General features: G+C 40.8%; 1 protein-coding gene across 2 annotated transcripts in view; it reads left to right on the top strand.

Annotated features, from left to right (window-relative positions):
* BICD2 (BICD cargo adaptor 2) overlaps positions 1–22,698 on the top strand; it is a 126,475-nt gene that overhangs the window by 78,757 nt on the left and 25,020 nt on the right. For both annotated transcript variants that reach the window (XM_061618207.1, XM_061618208.1), the window contains exons 3-5: positions 17,269–17,421; positions 19,062–19,514; positions 20,498–21,517. In XM_061618207.1, the coding sequence (XP_061474191.1) occupies positions 17,269–17,421; positions 19,062–19,514; positions 20,498–21,517 (1,626 nt within the window). The remainder of the gene's footprint in view (positions 1–17,268; positions 17,422–19,061; positions 19,515–20,497; positions 21,518–22,698) is intronic.

Here is a 22,698-nt window from a genome sequence, read left to right as displayed (position 1 = left end):
TCAAGCTGTTTCTCTGTTTCCCGCTTCCACAAAGCCTATTTGCCTCCTGTTGTCATGAGGTAATTCCAGCTGAGAGGAGAACTTATGGCACAAATGAGCCTCCTGCAGCTGGTGGCCATGTGCTTCCTGTAGTCTGCCTGCCTTTTCTCCACAGTGTGTGCAGCAGCGTCACTGGCTCTTGTGCTTGGTTTTTGCTCCCCTACGCTTTCAGCCTACCTTTGCCCCTCAGTCCATGATCAGAGCCTTCGGATGTTCAGGGGACAGGTTTCTGCTGTCTGTATGAGGTGAAGATCAAATATTTTCCCTTTTAAAACTGCAAGACTCCCAGCTGGGTCCTCCCCCCGGCCAACTCTCTGAATGTCTGTTCAACTTTTAGGGCCTTGAGGTTCACTATTAAAAATACAAATTGAACACAGGAAATGTATGGGGAGGTGTGGGGAAAGAAATCTGGGTTCTGGTCTATTCATTAAGAATTGATTGACTGTATATAAGGTTTCTTCCCCACTGGCTCTTTTATCTCCCCCATTCAACCAGTGTTATTTTTAGGTGCCAGCGCTGTCACCATAGTAGCTAGCTAAGCTTGTTGTTAGGCCCCATCTGCCTACATTGGCTCTGTCTGGTGCTCTTTTCTATGTACACAGTAGTCTAATTGTTCCAGATCTCCAAGTTCCCATAAGCACCTGGCTAAACATCATTACTGAGGGGAGAGTATTCCTAAAGTCAGGGGCACTCTTCTGTTCCCAACAGCATTTATAGCTGAAATGCTGATTATTCCTTTGTGTATCATTATCCCCTCATCTCTCAGAAACTGTTAAACTATTGAAATTTTAGGAAGGACAGGACAAAAATATGGAACTTACTTCGCAACTGAAGGTTCCTAAAGTCTGCTCTATGAGCTAAGCCTAAGTCATGTGTTCTAAGAACATGAATTTGTGTTACAAATGGTTCTTGTTGGAAAGGAATGGATTAAACAAAAAGCCTCTTTGCATGTATCTCATATATTAATTTGGGGGTTCCTAAGGAAAAAGTCTGTATAGTGAGATGGTTTGTTCATGAAGGAGCTATAGTGGCCAATCAGCATCATCATTATTATTATTCAACCTTTTGTCCCACCCTTTCTCCCAGAGCATGGATACGGAAAGTTTTTTGTTCCTCTTTTCTTAATGTCAGAATGTTGTCCAAGCTGAAAAACACGACTGAAAGGATGTGAACAAATCTGACTCAGTCCCCTGACAGTTCAGAATAAAAGCCTGGACTTGTCATAATTGCAGTATGGCAATTATACCTATAAGATGCACATGAATCAAATGTGCAGAGCATATCCTGAGTTCACAGAATTGATCCCATTACTTGTTCTAAAGATGCTATCAAAAGAAAATAGACACTAGGGAAAAAAAGAAAAAAGAGCGGATGAGAATAGAAGTGAACAAGATGATGATAAACTCTGTAGCATATACAGGAGGCCCTTGCCAGATTTAAAAGCAGAAACTACCTAAGGAATCTGTCATGAAAGTACATGGTGCAGTTTAAAAACAGAGGAAAGAGTACAGTAGAGACTACCAAATGGAAAGGTGTGGGACAAAATGTAGTGAGACACATGTAAAATTTTATTCACCTTGTGTGTTGTGAGGGTGGGTAGGAATCACAAGATGCTATTGGATTTGCAGTAAACCACTTTATACTTTTTCAACCTCTGTATCCCAAATCAAGGGAAATGACTTCAAATCTATTGAGAATATTGCAGATAACAATGGGACAGATCTTTCTGGAATACCCTTTAAACTAACTGTTGGTGAATTTGGTGTGGATAAGCAATGAATTTCTCAGCCCATATCCAACCATAAACCTTAACGTTTTAAACCTTTTGCTTTTCATAGTAGACAACAAAGTCTTGTGCTGACAGGATTTATTCAAAACACCATATTTATTATAAGTGTGCACCAACCACAAGATTCAGATCCCAATTTGGTGCTTCGGAATACAGCTCTCCTTAGTCAGAGGCTTTGTCCTGGAATTTGTCTGAATCCAATGAAAAATTCTACTTAATTATGTTGCCTAAATGCCTACACAACATAAATATTGCCTGTAGACAAATCATGCTTCCAACATAAACAAGTTCAACTTTCCCCCCTCATTTAAGTCTGTTAGGGCTTATACAGTTGTAAAACTCCTTGTTAAAACATCATTGGGAACAGGATCCAGGCTCATGCTCTTCTCTCCCAATCTGCTACCTTGCCTTAACTCGGTCTTCCCTAACCTGATGTTTTTGGACTACAATTCTCATCATTCCCACCCAGCATGGCCAATGGTCAAGGATAATGGGAGCTATAGTCCAGCAATATCTGGACTACTTTAACTAGTCTAGCATTAGGATTCCAACTGAACTGCAGTTTGGAAACAGAGTTACCACTTACTAGTTTATTTTGAATTCTAGTCAAGTTGGAACCCTGCTTAGCCTAAACCACGATTTAATTCTATGTGTTGTTGTGTGTGGTAGAGGGGCTTATAATATGTTAAGTATATCAGTTGATAACTGCTTGTTCTGTGAATTGGCTCTTAGTGAGGGTGAAAGAGAAGTTAAGTGGGAATGAGATTATGCAAGGCCGAGATATTGTGTGTCTGGAATGTATTTGTGATATGGCTTGATGATACTACTTCATTAAAGTGTCCAGTGAAATAATGTGATCCAAAAGGGCACTTAAAATTTAGCAACAGCAACCCAACGAAACTTAAAAAACAAAATAGAGGAATCCAAAGAAAAAAGCCAGACATGGTGCAAGCTATTGTATGACGGAAGAGGTATATTCCCAGGGATCTAAACAGACCTACATCCATCCCCCAATGAAATTCCTACTCACAGGAATTGGGTGAACCCAGTAGTCCAGTAGGCAGATAGTCATACATGTGACATTCTGTGCAATGCACAGGAAGACTCCTCATCCCTCCTAGTTTTCTACCTATGTATCAGGTGGTGATGGTGGTTGTTCGTTGGGAGCTTAGGATTTCTTAGGTTGCAAAAAAAAGGCTTTCTCATCATGCTTCCAAACTTGCTGGGCTGCTTAACTCTCTTGTCACCTTGACTTGAGTCTTTGTCACTGGGACCGAGATGCTGCATCAACTGGGGCTCCTCTCTTACCCGTGGAGTAGGCTCCCTTACTAGGTTTTTCTACATGTGTAGACGTGGCTAGCTTCCCCCAAATGCTGATGCAGCCAGTTAGATCAGGTGGTCCTGGTTTGAAAAACACAGTGATGTGTGACTCAACTACTGGGCTCCTCCGAATGAGCAGGAATTTCAAAGGGGGGCGCATTTAGGTCAGTTTAGCCCCCATGGAATGAGAAATTTTTGCCAGAGAAGTAGGCAATGGGTGGTTATTAAGGGGAGAATGTGGGCAGCTGAAGCACCTCTGATTTTTTTAAAAAACACCTGAAACTAGCTTTTAGCTGGTTTTAAACTGAACTGGAAGGTGAAACTTGTACTTAGGCCTATCCTTTCACTTTAGCTTATGTGTTGCACTTAATAACCTTAAATCAGGCCTAGACTGTGCTTTAAACTGAGGCTCTTAACACTTACACTCTAGTTTTGAAAACAGAACTAATTTTTAAACTGGCTTTATACTGAAATGAAGGGTGAAATTTCCCACTGTGGCTTATATACTGCTCCTGCTTATTCTAAAAACCCTAAATCCTACACAGAATTTGAGCTAAAATATGTCTACCCTTTTGATTGTAAGCTGACTTATTCACTACCTATATCTGTAGAAGTTCTAGTAAAATCTAATAGGTAGGAATTGACAATATGTCCACAATAACTATGTGAGGGAGTTATGCCTACCACTTTGAAAGAGGTGTTGTACAACCCTTTCTGCAGTGTCTAATATTCCCTTCCTGGGCAAAGTGATTAAGAGGGTGCTGGCTGGTGAACTACAAGTATGGCTGGAGGAAATAGATTATTTAGGCCCGTTTCAATCTGGTTTCAGGCCTTTTAGCACTGAAACCCTGATTCCCTGATTGATGACCTTCATTGGGAGAGAGACATAGGGTATGCAACCCTGTGGATTCTCCTTGATCTCTTAGTGGCTTTTAGCACCATTAACCACGGTGTCCTTCTAGAATGACTCAGAGGTTGGAAGTTGGAGACACTCTGTTACAGTGGTTTTGCTCCTACTTGCTGGCTTGTTACCAGAAAATAGCTCTAGGGACTGTTGTTTTGCCCATGCCGTTGTGGGTGTTGCAAAGGTCCATTCTGTCTCCTGTGCTATTCAACACCTATATGAAACCATTGGGAGCTGTCATCTGGGGATTTGGAGCATAGTGCCATCAGTATACTGATGACATGCTGCTCTGTCTCTCCATTCCATCTGAATTAGGAGAGGCTGTGAAGGTGTTGGACTGGGGCCTGGAAACAGTGATGGGCTAGATGGGGAGCAATAAACTGAGGCTGAATGATAGGTTGGAGGTGATGTGTGTGGGGAAGGTTGCATTCTGTCTGAAAGAGGAGGTTCATAGACACTGGGAGAGCTCTTGGATTCCAGATTGCCACTGGTTGTCCCATTTATTACATGCACTGTACTTTCAAGTTGCTTCTGTGGCTATGAGTGCTTGTGCCAGCTTAGGCTGTTGCATATTGTCCAAGGTAGTGGTGATGAGTGACAGGGCCACCTTGGTAGTGGCTCTCCATTTATGGAGTGCCCTTCCTGGTGAAATACATCTGTCTCCCTCATTATTAACGTTCAGGAGGAATTTTAAAACATTCTTGTTCATCCATGCAATTGATGGCTGAACTATATCCAGGAACCTTGGAATAAGGTTATGTGACTGATTTTAAATATTTTTAGACATTTAATGTATTCTAATGTCCTTAATATTTTTAAAAAAATTATATTGTTTTGCTGTTTTGTTATTTGCCACCCTGGGTTCCTTTGGGAGGAAGGGAGGGATAGAAAAATGACAGACAACAGTGCTGCAGCTGGGGAGCAAGCTTCACTGAAATCCATGGGACTTCCAAGTAGATAGCGTACATGTGCTTCTTTTCACCTTTGTGATACAAGTAGAGTTCACTTGTAAAGGGAATTTGGAAACAAAACATATGAAGAATGAACAGTGTTAAAATTTCCTTTAAAAGTGAACTGTACTTGTATCACAAAGGTAAAAACAAAAAAAGGCATATGCAATCTACTTGGAAGTCCTATGGATTTCAGTGAAGCTTGCTCCCAAGCTGCAGCATTGTTGTCTGTCATTTGTCTATCCCTCCCTTCCTCCCAAAGGCACCCAGGTGATTCAGTTTTATAAACAATAAACGTATTCCTCAGGTATTCCATAAAATTGCTTTTGGATTTAAACCTTTTGTGTCTGTCTACTATGCGTTGTTCTATCATGTTACATCGAATTAATAAACAGATATCCTGATTTTGAATTACCCGTCCCCAAATGCCAGATAGGCAAGGGGAAAATAATCTGTTTAGTATAATGGCAGCTTTTAATTACTGTTTGTTTGTTTGTTTTTACCTGGGTGAGTATCATCTTGGGAGATTTGTAAAAAAAAAAAAATCTGGGCTCTGTCTCTCACACAAAAAGAATAGCAGACATTCTTTCCATCCTTTCAAAAAAAGAGTTAGGATATAATTGTAAACGCATATTTACATCATAGATATATTTAACAGTGATGTTATAGGTGTATCTTTAGCTAATTTGACCTAGTGAATGGCCTGGGAGCACTGGAACCTGTATCACTGCTAAAGTTAAATGGATGTGGACCTGATCATGGGAGATCATTGTGGGGCCCACATAAGTCATTCTGCACTATCTAAAGGAAGAACAGAATATAATAAATAAAGACATCCATAGAGGACTGAACCTTAAATGTGACTGATAAATGGAACTGTCTTTAAAACTCATCCAGCCCATGAAGTTATAACTGTAGCACCGCACTTAAAAAAAACAACTAGATGAGGCTGAATCTGGTGTTGAAAGCTTGTCTAAAGGTCTGCCCCCTCCCACAATTACCCTCTCACAGCCAATGTATGCTATCAAAACTATTGATACGCACAGGGTAGATAGACTAGAGAGAAGTTTTTGTGTCCCCAAGGAACTCATCATATCAAATTTGGTCTGCAGGACTGGTCCTTCTAACTTATTGAGCAAATTAGAAATATGGTTTCCCCCCCCTCTCTCTCCTTCTCCCTCCCTCCCCTCCCCCCAAACTTTGACTTTAAGGCACTATAAAGAATTATAGGATAAATAGGCAGAGCCAATGCATTTTCTTTTGTTCATTGCAGGAAAATCCAGATGTAGAGAATAGTGATGTGAGCTGGGTGCTGTCTCAGCATCCTGTGGACTGTTGCAGATGGCAGCCGTTGGGCTTCCCTCCTTTTATCTTTATTGAAGCTGATTTTAAACTGACAGTTTTTCTTTTGTCTCCCCCAATAATTATAAGAATTTTCTATTTCACTCAATAAGAACTTATCATTTATTGTGTGTAGGCCTTTGAGATCCCATAATGAAAAAAAAACATTCCAAAGATGATGAATTGTAATGGAAATACACTTGGTTTGGTTTGCATATTTAAGGAGGCATCTGTTCCTGATTTTCTCCATTGTTGTTGTGCATTGATCATCAAAAGAAAGATGTTAAAGAAGCATATCTCTTTTAAAGGGAACTGCCTAGAGACTCACAGTCTCTGACTAATTCATAAATCCAGTGATACAGTCTGATTTTGAATTGCACAATATTTTCAGAAAACATTGGTTTTAAAATAATGCATCTGTACAGACACTGTATTTCATGTTTTGATTTTATAGGTATCTATTCCCCTAGTGTCTTCAAGTTCTTTCTCTGGGCTGTACTCTATTATTTGAGACCTCATACCGTGCATGAATGAAGATCACTTAACTTTCAATTAGACCATTATGTGACCTTAAGCCCCATCTTGATAGAGGTTTTTTTTTTTTAAAGTGTCTTGCCTTGACTTTTATTTTGACCTTCAATCTGCTATAGAAAAAGCTCTATAGAAAAAGGGAACTGCAGTATTCAAAACATTTTGTGATAGTCCAGGGGATAGATTTAAGGGTGCAGAACATCAGAAGCAAATGAGAAAGGGAAAAAAGTGTAGGTGCTCATAACGTGTTTAAGATTGCTTAATTTAATTAATCATATTAATGTATTTAATAACACTGTTGTTGTTATGTGCCTTCAAGTTGATTACGACTTATGGCGACCCTATGAATCGGCGACCTCCAGTAGCGTCTGTCATGAACCACCCTATTCAGATCTTGTAAGTTCAAGTCCATGGCTTCCTTTATGGAATCAATCCATCTCTTGCTTGGCCTTCCTCTTTTTCTACTCCCTTGTGTTTTTCCCAGAATTACTGTCTTTTCTAGAGAATCATCTCTTCTTATTGTGTGTCCAAAGTATGATAACCTCAGTTTCATCATTTTAGCTTCTAGTGATAGTTCTGGTTTAATTTGTTCTAACATCCAATGATTTGTCTATTTTGCAGTCCATGGTATGCACAAAGCTCTCCTCCAACACCACATATCAACTGAGTTGATTTTTCTCTTACCCGCTTTTTTCACTGTCCAACTTTCACATCCATACATACAGATTGGGAATACCATGGTATGAATGATCCTGATTTTAGTATTATGTGATACGTTTTTTCATTTGAGGACCTTTTCAAGTTCTCTCATAGCTGCCCTCCCCTAAGCCCCATTTTCCCACAATTTCTAGTTCTTCTCTGTTCCCTGCTTTTGAATTTCAGTCCCCCATGGTTATCGGCACATCTTGTTTTGGTGTGTGATCAATTTCTTCCTGTACTTCTGCATAAAATCTCTCCAATTTCTCTTCTTCTGTGTTTGCCGTTGGAGCATAGACTTGGATAATAGTTATGTTAACAGGTTTCCCATTAAATTTAATAGATATAGACCTTGCGTTATAGCTCTTAATTGTTTTTTGCTACATCACTTCTCACTATTAAAGCAACCTTGTTTCTTCTTAATTTCTCATTTCCTGCATAAAATATTTTGTAGTTGCCTGATTGAAAATGTCCCATTCCTGTCCATTTAATTCACTCATGCCAAGTATTGTAATGTTGATACTTTCCATTTCTTGCTTGAAAATTCTAACTTTTGTTGGTTCATGCTTCTCACATTCCATGTTCCTATTGTGTGCGTCGTACAACTCCGGACTCTCCTTTCGCATCTGTGCACATCAGCCTCTGGGCTTCCTTTCGGCTTTGACCCAGCTGCATCATTAGTCACAGCGCTACTCGTACTTGTCCTTTGTTCTTCCCCAGTAGCTCGGTGAGTGCCTTCTGACCTGGAGGTCTCATCTTCCAGCACTATCTTGTGTTGCAGTTTGGATACTCTGTTCATAGGGTTTTTGTGGTAAGAGGTATTCAGAGGTGGTTTACCATTGCCTTCCTCTGAGTTCAGATGTATCTTAGTCTGGTGTCTCAGCTTTGACCATTCCGCCTTGGGTGACCCTGCTAGGAGTCTAGCCTCTTGGTCTAGACTCTTAACGGCATTGCTCTCAGCTTCTTCGACACTCTCAAACCCCCTCACCATGTTAAAGTGTGCATCTTAGAGGGGGTTTAATAACATTAATACACTTTTCACTTGTTTAATTATTAAATTAATGTAAAAGTCCTGGATTCCTGAAAAGGTTCACCATAGAAGAAGCTTGCCCAGAAGTGACAACCCAAGGACAAGGTTATCCTTTTTTTTGTCCTAGTCTGCTCCTGAACTGGGGTGGGGATGGGAGACCAAGAGAAAGACACACATGGCAGTAGACGATCCTGTTGGCACCATTTTGAGTCTAGAATTTACTAGACCAGTGATGGGAACCTGAGGCCTTCCAGGTGTTGTTGGACTGTAATTCCCATCACCCTTGGCCATGCTGGCCTGAGCTGCTAGGAGCTGGAGGCCAACAACCCCTGGAGGGCCAGAGGTTCCCCACTAGACCCACAAGGTCCCCCGTGTTTAAAGGTGGCACCCTATGCTAGTGATATATGTATAAGAATATTTGTCTCATTTAGTCTCAGCTCTGTTAATTACACCACGAAATACATCGCAGTTTCAGTAATTTTATTTACATTCTCTTTCTTCCCACACCTGTTTTGTTGCTGTTGCTGTTCTAGTTTAAAGTTCTTCACTATTTACCATCATGACTAGTGCATGGCAGAATAGTCTACTATGAAATTTATTGCTGCAGTATATAAAAGCCTGCTTTCCAAAACATTATGAAAGCAAATGTGCATTTAAAAAATAAAATCAAGCACTCGGCAGTTTTACACAGTTTTTGCCTCAAACGGCTTCATAAATGTAGCAGATATTTAAATATTTATTCGCACAGCTTAGTTTATGAATACCAAATATTCTTTTCCTGCCCTGCTTTTCACAAAAAGATGCTATGAATTGGACATGCATGAAGAAAATAGGATTTTCCACTTTAAGGTGTGTTCTTTATTTGCACGCAAGTTAATTTTTGCTACTAAACCACAGAGGCTTCTCTTCATATATTGCATTACAGTGCATTGACAGCCTCTCTCACTTCCTTCAGTAAAACAATGGCATGAGACCTTTCACATTTCAGGCTGAGAATAATGTCACAAATAAGCATTCTTAAGTTTTCAGAGAATAATAGGCAGTGTAGTCCAGAGTACAGGTGCTGCCACATTAAACGATTTGACTCCTTGCAAATACTGGATGGAGTTGGTGAGAGTTGCAGTCCAAAATAGATGTTGGGGATGGTTGAACTAGAATAATAATCTGTATCCCTTCTCCTTCAGGCTGTAACTAAGTTCGGTTTTCTGTTGCCTCTTTCTTTCAAATGAGCCAGAAGTAGCCTCACAAACATGACTGACCTTGCCAGTTTTAATTCACATTTGTAGTGTTGCTGACATCTCTTAGATTGCTCACCACAGTTTCAGTCACAGCTGAGACTCCTAAATTTGAAAGCTTTAAAAAATATTATTATTCTGGCTATGGAAACCAAGAATCAGGCATAAGCTTGACTAATCCTTGCACAAATAATAAATGCACCTATCACTCCAATCTGTATATATTTCTGTGTAGACAGTATATTTAAATTTAAGAGTGTATTTGGAAAGTAAGTGTATTACTACCATTATTTGTCTTGTTATTTCAGTGTAACTTTTTTTCTGGGTGGGAAAGGACGGCAGGAAAAGACACCAAACATATTTTTGTTTCCGTTAAATTAAAAAGGCAACATTTGTCGTGAAGAAACTTGCCCAATTTCCCCACACTTGAGACACAAACAATGCCTTTGAATTGATGTGTAATTTGGAGAAACAAACGTGGAGATGTGGTAATTTGGACAGCCTTTACACAATCTTCAGAAATATTTTTAAGAGATTTCCTTTCTCTCTTAATTAACCAGCATAGGTTATCTACAAAGAACTGTCCCTTAAGGAATCACAGATGCTGGGGTGTAGTCTTGTGGAAATGGTAGGAATAAATACCAAGGACAGTCTCTTCCCCCATTCCCTGAGTTAAGTTGTGGACTCACAGTTATGATAATAATTTACAACTCCTTTCAGACGTTACTTTTTAATAGAGCGCACACAGGCTGCATTTTTCCTGATTCCCTTTTACACATGAAGTGTAAAATGATAATGGCCATGATCTGAACTTTCAGTATATGCAAAATGACACATGCAACTGGTTCCTTCTTTTAAAAATTATGTTAACATTCTGGGAGTGTGCATTTTAAAAAAGCTAGGACACTAATTTGGTAAGCCTTGGAAAAAAAAGTATACCCTTGTTCAAGTAGTCTGCAGGGAAGAGGATCAGCCCATAGTCAAAGGATGTTCAGTAGATGCCAGCTCCCAGCAATATTTTGTTTCAGGGCCCAGCAAGATCTTTGCTGAAAACATTTAACGTCTCACTTAGTTTACAAAGAAAACAGCCAAACTAAAAATCTAATTTGCACTTAAGTTAAAATTGAAAAGGCTCAGTTACCGCTATCATTGTAACTGAATTTAAAATATCATGTTAGGGTGGAAACTGGGTGATTACATCATTTATTTATTTATTTATTTATTTATTTATTTATTAAATTTATATACCGCCCGACTAGCAATAGCTCTCTGGGCGGTGAACATAAAATAGCATAAAAATACAATGAATAACAAAATAATACTAAAATACAATCATCAATCCAATACAATAAACATTTAAAAAAGTAAATCAGTGTAACTTAAAATGCTTCAGAGAATAGGAAGGTTTTGACCTGGCGCTGGAAGGAGAGCAGAGTCGGCGCCAGGCGTACTTCCTCGGGGAGACTGTTCCATAGTTCGGGGGCCACCACTGAGAAGGCCCTAGATCTTGTCATCACCCTCCGGGCCTCCCTGTGAGTTGGAACCCGGAGGAGGGCCTTCGTAGCAGAACGTAGTACACGGGCCGGTTCATATCGGAAGAGGCGTTCCACAAGGTATCGTGGTCCCGCACCGTATAAGGCTTTATAGGTTAATACCAACACTTTGAATCTAGTTATGTGCAGTCATATTCATTTCTCTTATCTGCAATATGCAGTAAGCTGAGGCTTGAGCTGGCCAAAATTAAAGGTATGGGAGGGTAGAACTAGTTAAATATCAGAGCACCAAACTGCAATCCCAACCTGCTTCTGCTTTTATGTTCTCACCTTGCTGCACTATAGAATGGTTGTGCCCCATGTTTGGAATTCGCTCTCCAGGACGAATGTCCTATGGCCATCCCTATTTTCTTTTTAGTGCCTGATGAAGACCATTATATTTTCCCAGGCAGTTTACATTTTCTAAATAAATACATCCTTGTCTATTATTTCCCAAAGCTTGTATTGCCGGTGTGGAGACCTTTTGGTCTTCCAGATGTTGCTGGACTCCCATGAGCCCTAGCCAGCATGGCCAATGGTCAGGGATGATGGAAATTGTAGTCCAACAACATCTAGAGGGCCCACATTCCCCATCTCTGGTTTATTATGTTGTTGCATGCATCTCTAACAATCTAGGTTAGGCAGGGATGTGACACAGCCCTGGACAGTTCTCCAATCCCTTTGTTTCAGCTTCTCTTCCTTCTCTCATGTTCTGCCTTGCCTTACAGCAAAGAGGAATGGAGGGCTAAAGGAAGCTGGCAGATCCAGTTGTCATCCAACAGTGCTGGCGGTGCCTCTACACTCTGCTTCCTGCAACCATTGCCAGTTAAGATGGGTGGCAGCTAAAATGTTGTTCCCTTTCTAAAATAGAGCAAATTTCATAACACTTCAGATTGCTCTAGCAACACTGTATGTTCACTGTACCATACTGATGTCATCACAGTTTGAACCATCTGTTTGTCACTGAAGACGGGATGGTTGCTTTATGGCTTAATTTTGATTGAGATCTCATTAGGTACAGCCCATGGCTGTCCCATTTACTAAATAATATTGAGGTGCAGTAAGAACATAAGAACATAAGAAGAACCTGCTGGATCAGGCCAGTGGCCCATCTAGTCCAGCATCCTGTTCTCACAGTGGCCAACCAGGTGCCTGGGGGAAGCCCACAAGCAGGACCCGAGTGCAAGAACACTCTCCCCTCCTGAGGCTTCCGGCAACTGGTTTTCAGAAGCATGCTGCCTCTGACTAGGGTGGCACAGCACAGCCATCATGGCTAGTAGCCATTGATAGCCCTGTCCTCCATGAATTTGTCTAATCTTCTTTTAAAGCCATCCAAGCTGGTGGCCATTACTGCATCTTGTGGGAGCAAATTCCATAGTTTAACTATGCGCTGAGTAAAGAAGTACTTCCTTTTGTCTGTCCTGAATCTTCCAACATTCAGCTTCTTTGAATGTCCACGAGTTCTAGTATGGAGAAGAACTTTTCTCTATCCACTTTCTCAATGCCATGCATAATTTTATACAGTAGATGTATTCAGTTTAGAAAGAAGGTCTCTGTGTGAGATTGCATACATTTGGAGGAATGGTTATGAAGAAAAACACTTGATGGTGTAGTTTAGGGCTTGATTGTGTCACTGTGTGTATATATACTGTTTTTAAGTGTGGAGGGATGCATGACAAAGACTTATCAATTGGAGGATGGCAGGAACATGACTAAACATATAAGCAGAACTGAGAGCTGGCTGCATTGTGAATCCACTAGGATTTTTGTGCTGTGCGCAAAAAGCCAACACAAGTCAGGTCATCCATCATATTGCCATTATGAACTTCAGTGGTCTTAGAAATTGGCCATAGCGCTTAAGAGACGGAGTGGAAACTCCATTTAAATTTCCAGACATGCTGAAGCCCAATTACCATAATCACATGAAACACCATGTGTCTCTGTGTATGAGAGCATTGCTGCCCTACCTACAATGCTATATGCATATATTACATGTAGTGTCATGTGTCTTCGGTGAGGAGAAACACTTTGCAGAGAATATACCTGGTACTTGGAAATCTGTGTTTTTCAAAAAAGGATTTAGCTCAATTTATTTGCTGCTAAGAAACACAGTGCACCATTTTCAGGACAGCCAATATGTTTATTGTTAATTTGTTTCCTCACTCCAGAAATAACTGGGTATTTAAAAAATATGATCCATCTATGTGTAATAGTCTTTCCTGGGACAATTACGACAAGAAATTTTCAGTATATTCAAAGAGGAATAGGGAATGTGTAGTTTTGAGGCTTCCAAAAATGTTATCTAAAATCATGAATACTCTTAGAGATATGAATTTCTGTGTTCTGTTTGGATTTTAAACAATTACTAACCTTTTAGGCAGCTGTAATGGAAAACTTTAAATAAACCAGTGAGAGTAAAAGCAGAGGAAGGGCAGAAGGGGAGTCAGAGCAAGAGTGATTAAACAGCTGTAAAAATGTGCAGAAATAAAACAGCAGCTGGGTAAGGAAATATGCTATATTTCATTTCTGGTGTTTGTTGAGAAAAACTCATAAGGAAAATGGCTTTTATAATTCTGAAATGAAGAAATATCAGTGTAACACCAACTTTCTTCAAACATACACATGCACAACTACAGTGCCGTGAAAAAGTATTGCCCCGTCAGATTTTATTTATTTATTTATTTATACCCCCCTTCCTCCCAGCAGGAACCTAGCATAGTTGCAGATTTTTGGCACAATGTTATCAGATCTTGAACCAAACCTAACAGTAGGGAACCTGAGTAAACAAACAACACAAAATTGTGATACTTATTTAATTTATTTATTAAAGAAAGTTAAGCAATACCCAGTGCCCCTGTGTGAAAAAGTAATTGCCTCCTTAGAGACTCAAAACCTGGTTATGTCACCTTTAGCAGCAATGACTGCAACCAAACGCTTCCTATAGTTCTTGATCAGTCTCTCACAGCATTGTGGTGGAATTTCGGCCCACTCTTCAGAAGAACTGCTTTAATTCAATGACAACTGTGGGTTTTTGAGCATGAACTGTGCCTTTCAGGTCCTGCCACGACATCTCAATGGAGTTTAGGTCTGGACTTTGACTAGGCCATTCCAAAACATTAAATTTTTTGTTCCTCAACCATTCTGATGTAGACTTGCTTGTGTGTTTCGGATCATTGTCTTGCTGCGTGACGCTCCTGTTCTGAAAAAAGCCCCTTTCCTGTGCTTGCTTAGGCTACCCCTCCACCACACCACTGTTTCACCTAATGTGAGTTTATTTTCCCCTTCCCATCTCTTCATTGAGTACCTGGCTACTAACTTGGAACACACCTTTGAGGCGGTTGAGGACTGGCACAGCCTTACTGGGTCATTAATTCTCTTATAAGAGGCTGACTGCAGAAATGGGTTGGGGAACACAAACATTGTCCCTCCTAGAAGCGGACTGCCTTCAAGTCGATCCCGACTTATGGCAACCCTGTGAACAGGGTTTTCATGGTAAGCGGTATTCAGAGGGGGTTTACCATTGCCTTCCTCTGAGGCTGAGAGGCAGTGACTGGCCCAAGGCCCAAGGAGCTTCATGGCTGTGTGGGGATTCGAACCCTGGTCTCCCAGGTCGTAGTCCAACACTAACCACTACACCACACTGGCTCCTTCGAGATTTCCAAAGACAAGCCCAGTCCTAAAACTTTCCTCCATGTCCCACAGAGACTTGCTTCCATTATTTCTCAACTCTTTCTCCAAACCCTCTTGAACAAAACAATCTCTTGCTACAAGCCTTCTGCCTGCAGTCTCAAGGGCTTGAAATGACATTTATCCCACAAGGTGACTAATAAACAGTGAAGGGATATGTGAAACTTCTCTGTTGGGGAATGAACAAGCCAGCATCAGCTTCTAGGGAAAATCTTCCCCATCGCTTTAGCTATGACTGCCTCCCAGCCTCCAGCCAGGGGAGGGTTTCATGGTGGGTTGTTTTTTTTTTTTGCCATTCTTATCAGATTACTCAGCAAACACCAGAGGCTCTTTTTGCTTCAGGAGCAAAATTTTTATGTGAATTTTGAAACTGTAAATACCACTTTCATGGAGAGAATATCTCAGATCAAGAATAGAGGATAATGCCTTTTTCTTTTTTCCCTCTTCCCAAGATAAATAAAAATGGTTAAATAAATAGATAAAAGTTAAAAAAGGAAGTTTATTACTATAGCCAGCGTTGATTTTTCACATTCCGCAATGTGAAATTGAAACTACCCCCATGCCATTCTGATGCTTCCCATAAGCTCATTTCAAAACAAAACCTTACAAAACTTATAGTCCTGAACTCAGAAATGCTTGCTTAACAACCCTCTCAACCCATTTAGGAGAGGGGAGATATTGCAGATGATTTAGGAGAGGGAAGACATTATTATTACAGTAATAATGAGAAATAAATGTGACTTAGTCAGGGCATAGTTAATTAGCAGAAGAGGACAGTAAAATAACAGAAGGGAAGGCCTGCAGGAAAGTGACTTGAGATGGGTTTTAGCAAGAGATGTAAAAGAAGGAGAAAGTTGGTCTTACTTATATATTTATTAAATTTCTATCCCTCCCAGAAAGAGCCCAGGGCAGCAAACTAATGATAAAACATAAAAAAATTAAAACATCTTAAAAATGAAACATCTTTCAAAAATAATTTAAAAGTCTTTAAAAACATCTTAAAAACAATTCCAGTACAGATGCAGACTGAGATAAGGTCTCCACTTAGAAGGCTTGTTGAAACAGAGAGGTCTTCAGTAGGCACTGAAAAGATAACAGCGATGGCACCTGTTTAATATTTAAAGGGAGGGAATTCCAAAGGATAGGTGCCACACCACTTCCTATGTTGTGCAGAAAGGACCACCTGATGAGAAACTGCAGGAGGCCCTCACTTGCAGAGCACAATGACCAATGGGCTATGTAAGGGGTAAGGTGATCTTTCAGGTACCCTGGTCACAAGCTTTAAACACCAAAACCAATCTAGAACAAATGAACAAACGAACTTGATGCCATGTGAAAGGAAGGGAGGAGCAGAAATTGTCCTGTTTTCAGAGACATGAAAATGAGGGAGAAATGCTAAATAAACGAGAATGTGGGCAGTAGGAGTAGGAGCCTCATCTTTACCATGCTGAAGCATGATTGCTTGACAAGCATTATCTGTTTTAGAAGCATACTTCACAATCACATACTTGAAAGTGGGCTTCACACGGATACAGAGATGGAACAGGCAGGCCACTGATCATGCCAAAATGTTTGGTGTCTTAGTAGTTGTTAGCTACATACCACTGCTGGAAGAGAATTGTGTACTGGCTTTCATTTCCCCTTCTCTCTCTTCTGCACCAAATGATAATGACATTTAACAAACAGCTGAAGTAAATAATAGATTCATAGGAGTATCACAGATCCATCTGCTAGCTTCTGTAAGCTTAAATTGTAACTGACAGATGCTCATCCACTCTGTCTTTTAAACATCCAGAGAAAAAGATTCCACATCTTCTCTGGTCAATTTTGTTATCTTAAAGAAATAAAGAACAAGTCATTCTTGCTTTTAAAAGCATTTCCTAGTATTCATCCTGATTCTGTTTTGCTCTAGTTACGTTGTCTTTTTATAGAGGCCTTTTAGATTTTTTAATGGCCACTTTAAAGAAATGACTAAATACGGGGATATACTTTTAAAATCTGGACTTGAAGCAGATAGCCTTTTGAAAGGATCCTTTAAAAAAAATTCAAATCCTGCCCCTTAGGGGCTGATTGCCTTTATGGTGCTTCCTCTTCTTGGTAAGGGTGGTGAGGAAGAGGTATGGTAATTTTGTGAAATATGAAACAATTGGTTATAATCTTTTAGAGAATAAGGTCTGGTGGCAAAGACAAATTGTAGATGATGGTCTCTTGCAGATAAATCAGAATGTGGAGCTTCAGAGGGGCCGCTTGCGAGATGACATAAAAGAGTATAAATTCCGAGAAGCTCGTTTGCTGCAAGATTACACTGAGCTTGAGGAGGAGAACATATGTCTTCAGAAGCAAGTGTCTGTTCTGAAACAGAATCAGGTAGGTATTAAAATAGCCCTCTCTTGCTCTCAAGGACTTGAGTTCAGACTCAGTTGTGCTTGTAGAAAGCTTGTAGCTCACCTCTGATGCCACAGATTTCAATCCTTGGAACTCCAAGACCAGTAGTGGATGGCATTGTGGGGCAGTTGCGCTTATCTGACCTCCTGACACCTGAATTGCTGCCACATACTGGGAGGGGGGCTGACCTCCCCACCTCCTCCTTGTAAATAACAGCAACTCAGGTCAGTAAGCGCTGTTGCCCAACATGTTCTCCATTACTGTCAGTGACTGTTTCTTTTCATCCATTATTATAGCAGCTTTTGGTATAGAGCAGATGGCCACCACTCTGGTGCCCCCAGATGTTGGATTCCCAGTTCCATCCGCCCCAGCCAGCATGGCCAATTGTCAGGATGGATGGGAACTGTAGTCTAGCAACATGTGGAGAGCACTACATTGGCTACCTTTGCTAGAGGACTTCATCTCTCTCTCTTGCTCTTGCTGTTTTCTTGTTTCAAGGTGTAGTCCTCTACCCACAGTAACCACACTGACCTCTGTAGGACTTACTTCTGAGTAGGCATGTATAGAATAGTGCTTCCATTTGGCAAAGCAAATTTAACAGCAACACAAAGAACATTTCTGGTTTTTGCAGCCGTGTTAATCTATTCCAGGAAAAACAACTTTATTATGGTATAAGCTAGACTAGAGTCTATTTCATCAGATACATAGAGTGTTATTCTCAATTGGCAGCTATATGTTGAGGATCTCTTGGATATGAGACTGCTAAATATGCATTACTTTCATGGCAGTTTTACTTATGCAAGTTCCAGATTTTACTGAAAAGAACAGAAGTGGATTTGCAATTTGATGTGCATCTGATGTTCAAAAGTGTCATGTCTATAACAAGTTATTCTGAAATAGTTGTGCTGGAGAGATGATGGGTTGGATAGAACAAGTTGTAATTAAAAGTACACCATTTTATAACATTGGGTTGAAGTTAATTAACTTAGTCATGTAGCACAGTGGGGAGGAGAGCCTGGCTGAGAGTCCAGAGTCTGTGAGTTCAAATCCCTGCTTAAGTCTCCTGAGTGTAAAAAGGCCAGCCCCACAGTGATCACCCCCACAGCGAGTGGCTCAGGGGTTACGTGCCCTGCCACCTGTGCAGCCGTGGGCAAGTTGCATAGTCCCAAGGAGCCCAGTTGCCCCCCAGCTGGCCGTTGCGGACAAGGAAGGGGCTAGCTTGTGCAGCTGTGGCAAGCTGAGCAGGCCCTAACCAACTGGGGAGGACTAGCCTCAGAGGGAGGCAATAGTAAACCCCCTCTGAATACTGCTTACCATGAAAACCCTATTCATAGGGTAGCCATAAGTTGGGATTGACTTGAAGGCAGTCCATTTCATTTCATCTATTGACATCAGTGAGTTTACTCTGAGTAGTAGAATTGAATACCACCCTTACAATGTTGGTAACTTCAGTGGCAACATTCAATCTTTTCCTGTAAAAGAGTTTTACCTCTGTGACAACTTCTTGCATGAAGAACTCTTCACTTTCTGGGTCTCACACTCATAGTTAACATTGGAACATTTCCTGCCTTTTCTTTCCACTTTTGGTGTCAGGCACTTTAGTGACACTTTTTATGTCCTAGGTGGAATTTGAAGGGCTGAAACATGAAATCAAGAGGCTTGAAGAGGTTACTGAATTCCTCAACAGCCAGCTAGAAGATGCCATAAGGTTGAAAGAGATATCTGAACGCCAGCTTGAGGAGGCCTTAGAGACCCTGAAGACTGAACGAGAACAGAAGAATAACCTTCGGAAGGAGTTGTCTCATTATATGAATATCAATGATTCCATGTATACCAGCCACTTGAACTTCTCTTTGGATGGACTGAAGTTCAGCGATGAAACCACAGAGCCCAATAATGATGAAATCGTGAATGGCTTTGAACAGAACTGCCTGAGTAAAATCAACAATGGCAATAATAAAGCATCAACGCCCAAGAAAAATGAAAGCTTCCCTCCAGCACCTAGTCTTGTGTCTGATCTCTTGAGTGAGTTGAATATTTCTGAAATCCAGAAGCTGAAACAGCAACTTATGCAGGTAAATCCTTGTTAACCATATTTCTGAAAAATGAGCATTTATCAAACGATGTTATTTTTGATTTCTATTTTGTTATTGGGAGGTTCCTATTGCTACAATGATTAAATACTGCAAAGTATTTGAATTTATCTTTGCATCGTCTCTGGCCTCTTTGTGCTATTAGCTCTATCTTAGAAATGGCAAAGATCAAGTCAGAAACAAACTGGCACAAAATTTGTGTGGTAGGACAGAATGTTAATTTTAGTCATTTCTTTTGTTACTACACAATTCTTGGTTTCGTCTTCAGTTATATGGGATGACTTCCCCTCATATTGTATAAACAACTTTACAAAAAGTATTGTTCCAATCACAAATAAATAAGAATTGTCTTTGATAATAGACAAGTAGAGAACTTGTCCCAGATCCTATAGGACCCCGTGGACAGCATTGATGTCACATTTTGTCAAATATTGAACCTGTACAACAATGAACACAATTAAAATAGATACTGGCCTCATTCAAATGGTCATATCTGCTTAATAAGCCTTTTGCCTGCACATGCATCCCCTGTGCGCCTCTCTTCACATCATGGAAAACAAACTAGCAAGTCTTCAGTTAACCATAATATCCCATTTTGTCCATGCCAGGAAACTGTGGTTACCAGCTTTGGAACAAACCAGAAAATTAAATCATGGTTTGAAATTGGTTTAATATCATAGCTTGAAGCTGGTACTCATAGTATCCTGCTTTGGGCAAAATGGGATACTGTGGTTAATTGAAGACTTCCAGTTTTGTTTGCTCACACCATAAAGGGAAGAGCAAAAGGGCTGCGTGCACAGGGGGAAGGTTTGTTCATACCTTGTACCGGAGAGGCTGGAAGTAGAATCTAGGGCTTCTGTATATGCACATGTATGTGATCTGTCAATGAGCTATGTATCATTTATGCCGGGTGTTAAAATAGATGTACTTTCAGAAAGATAAACATTGCCTTTTATTCATTATAGATGGAAAGGGAAAAAATAAATTTGTTGTCTACGCTCCAAGAGTTTCAAAAACAGCTGGAGAACACCCGAGGAGCTCTGGCTGAGCAGAATGAGAAGGTTGGCAGGCTCACGGAGAACCTCAATGCCATGAAAAAGCTCCAGGTCAGCAAGGAACGCCAGTCTGCTCTTGACAATGAAAAGGAACGTGATAGCCATGAAGATGGAGATTATTATGAGGTTGACATCAATGGCCCAGAGATTCTGGAATGCAAGTATAAAGTGGCTGTGGCAGAGATTAGTGACTTAAAAGAAGAGCTTAAAGGCCTGAAAGCTAAATATGAAGAGTGTGAATCAAAGTATGAAGAGGAGAAGAACAGATATGAGACAGAAACGCAAGCTCTGACAGAAAAAATCACCTCACTGGAAAAATCTAGCAGGCAAGATAGGGAGCAGGTAGTCAGATTGGAGAAGGAACTCAAGAAAGTAAGTGATGTTGCTGGAGAAACACAGGGAAGCCTCAGCGTAGCCCAGGATGAACTGGTCACCTTCAGCGAGGAGTTAGCCAACTTGTACCATCATGTCTGCATGTGCAACAATGAAACTCCAAACCGGGTGATGCTGGATTACTACAAAGAGGGTAAAGGAGGGCGTACCAGTCCAGAGGGCAAAGGCCGCAGATCGCCAATCCTGCTATCTAAAGGCTTGTTGTCTATAGACTTAGGAAAATCAGAGAATGGGAGTGGTGACAGTAGTCCTTCGCCAGTGTCATCTCTGCCATCACCAGTATCTGATCCCCGGAAGGAACCCATGAACATTTACAACCTAATTGCCATCATCCGTGACCAGATTAAGCATCTACAGGCAGCAGTAGACAGAACAACAGAACTGTCTCGGCAGCGGGTGACCACCCAGGAACTTGGGCCAGTAGTAGACAAAGACAAAGAGGCTCTTATGGAGGAAATCCTGAAGCTGAAGTCTCTGCTAAGCACCAAGAGAGAACAGATAGCAACTCTGAGGACTGTGCTAAAGGCCAACAAACAGGTGAGCAGTGCTGTAATTTTACACTACTTGTATTATCAACAAAAGGGTTTCAGCAGATAAATTTTGATATTCATCCAGCCATGTAAATAATGTAATTACTAGTTCACTCAGTGCCCTTCACACATGTGCACAATACATAAAATATGCCTATTGCTGAATCATGCTCCCATAAATGCCACTTTGTAATGTGGACGCACAGTGTGCTGTACCAGACATTGCACTAGGCATGAAGATCAGCATCTCCATAGCAAATTTTGAGTCCATCAGCCAGGGTCATCATGTACTGAGTTTTTCTGTCTGAACTCTCCCTCCGTGATGGCCTCAGCTTTTCATTGTGTTTGTGTGTATGTAAGCAACTCATCATAGTGATGCTGATCTACATGGGAAATATAATTTGTAGTCCTGGGTTGCCAAAGTAGTGCTTTGTGAAATGCCTGTGAAGCCTCTGAGCTCCATCCACATTCACTGCCCTCTTTATCTTGAGGTGAGATGCCTTTTTTCCTCCTTGAAAAAGTATAAAAAGCTGAAGGAGGAAGTGGGAAGAGTGACACTCCATCCTACTTCCTCTTTCAGGTCTATGTGTGTCTCAAGAATCTGATCCGCATCTGACCAACTCAACAGAAAGAGTGGTTGAGAGGGGTAGGAGTGGAACCGGAAGAGGATGGGGAGCAAGATGGAATGGGAGGAAAATGGAATGACTGGGGGGGGGAATGGGGTGCCACTGGAGATGAGAGATATTAGGGAGTCCCAGAAACAGAAGGGGTGTCTGTGTGTGTGTGCCTCTTGAAAATGGAGCAACCAAAAAAGAAAGTGGTTTGCTGCAGGAGTCAGGAGACACGTAATGGAGTACCAGAGACAGAAGAATAATGAGAAAGGGCAACCAAAATGATCAAGGGGATGGAGAAAAGGTTGGGGCTTTTTAGTTTAGAGAAAAAGGTGAGTAAGATGTGACATGGTAGAAGTGCATAAAATCATGCATGGCATGAAGAAAGTGGAAAGAGAAACATTTTTCTCCCTATCTCACAACACTAGAACTTGTGGACATTCAATGAATCTGAATGTTGGAAGATGAGTTTCAGTCAGCAGGGCTCAAGGACGTGGACAAGGTGCTTGATTTGGTCTTGTGCTCTTGATCTTTACCCCTCATGGCTGGCAAAATTAGCAAGGAGGGGACAGCCAGC

Source organism: Rhineura floridana, chromosome 3, assembly GCF_030035675.1.
Source record: "Rhineura floridana isolate rRhiFlo1 chromosome 3, rRhiFlo1.hap2, whole genome shotgun sequence".
Lineage (NCBI taxonomy): Eukaryota > Metazoa > Chordata > Lepidosauria > Squamata > Rhineuridae > Rhineura > Rhineura floridana.
This window is presented reverse-complemented; position numbering and strand designations above follow the sequence as displayed.